Source organism: Penaeus monodon, chromosome 27 (assembly GCF_015228065.2).
Source record: "Penaeus monodon isolate SGIC_2016 chromosome 27, NSTDA_Pmon_1, whole genome shotgun sequence".
Lineage (NCBI taxonomy): Eukaryota > Metazoa > Arthropoda > Malacostraca > Decapoda > Penaeidae > Penaeus > Penaeus monodon.
In genome coordinates this window covers 21,501,115-21,501,505 of record NC_051412.1, presented here as the reverse complement: position 1 = coordinate 21,501,505, position 391 = coordinate 21,501,115, and the positions used below count along the sequence as shown (strand labels likewise).

Sequence of the window (391 nt, the reverse complement as noted above, 5' to 3'; positions counted from 1 at the left end):
AATTGTAAACATCCATGTTAATGTGTTCTTGTACGGATACATATGCATATAAAATCACATCCAACTGTTTCGTCCGGGTATTTGATCATCCCTACAATATATACACGCTCGCGAATAGCCCTATACCATTCAGACACAGCAGCGGCCACAAACGACCCCGCTGCCCACTCACATAATCTGACGCATGGCCCCCATCATTTCAGTAATAGTATCGGCCAAGGCGTCACAGTAGGCCGCTTGCAGGTTATCTTCAGGCACGAGGCCCACTTCCTTGGCCACATAGCGACCGATGGCCAGGGACTGAGGCAGAGGCTTGCCGTCCACCATCAGGATAGGTACCTTGGAGAAGGGGAGGCCTGTGGGGAGAAAGGTGGACGTCAGCTGTGGGGTA

At 51.7% G+C, this 391-nt stretch overlaps 1 protein-coding gene across 1 annotated transcript in view; it reads right to left on the bottom strand.

The window, feature by feature from the left end:
* Positions 1 to 391, bottom strand: part of LOC119590689 (hematopoietic prostaglandin D synthase-like) — a gene marked incomplete at its 5' end in the record, with an annotated part of 2,696 nt that overhangs the window by 1,670 nt on the left and 635 nt on the right. Inside the window, 1 exon segment of the mRNA XM_037939376.1 lies at positions 173 to 356. Coding sequence (XP_037795304.1) covers positions 173 to 356 — 184 coding nt within the window.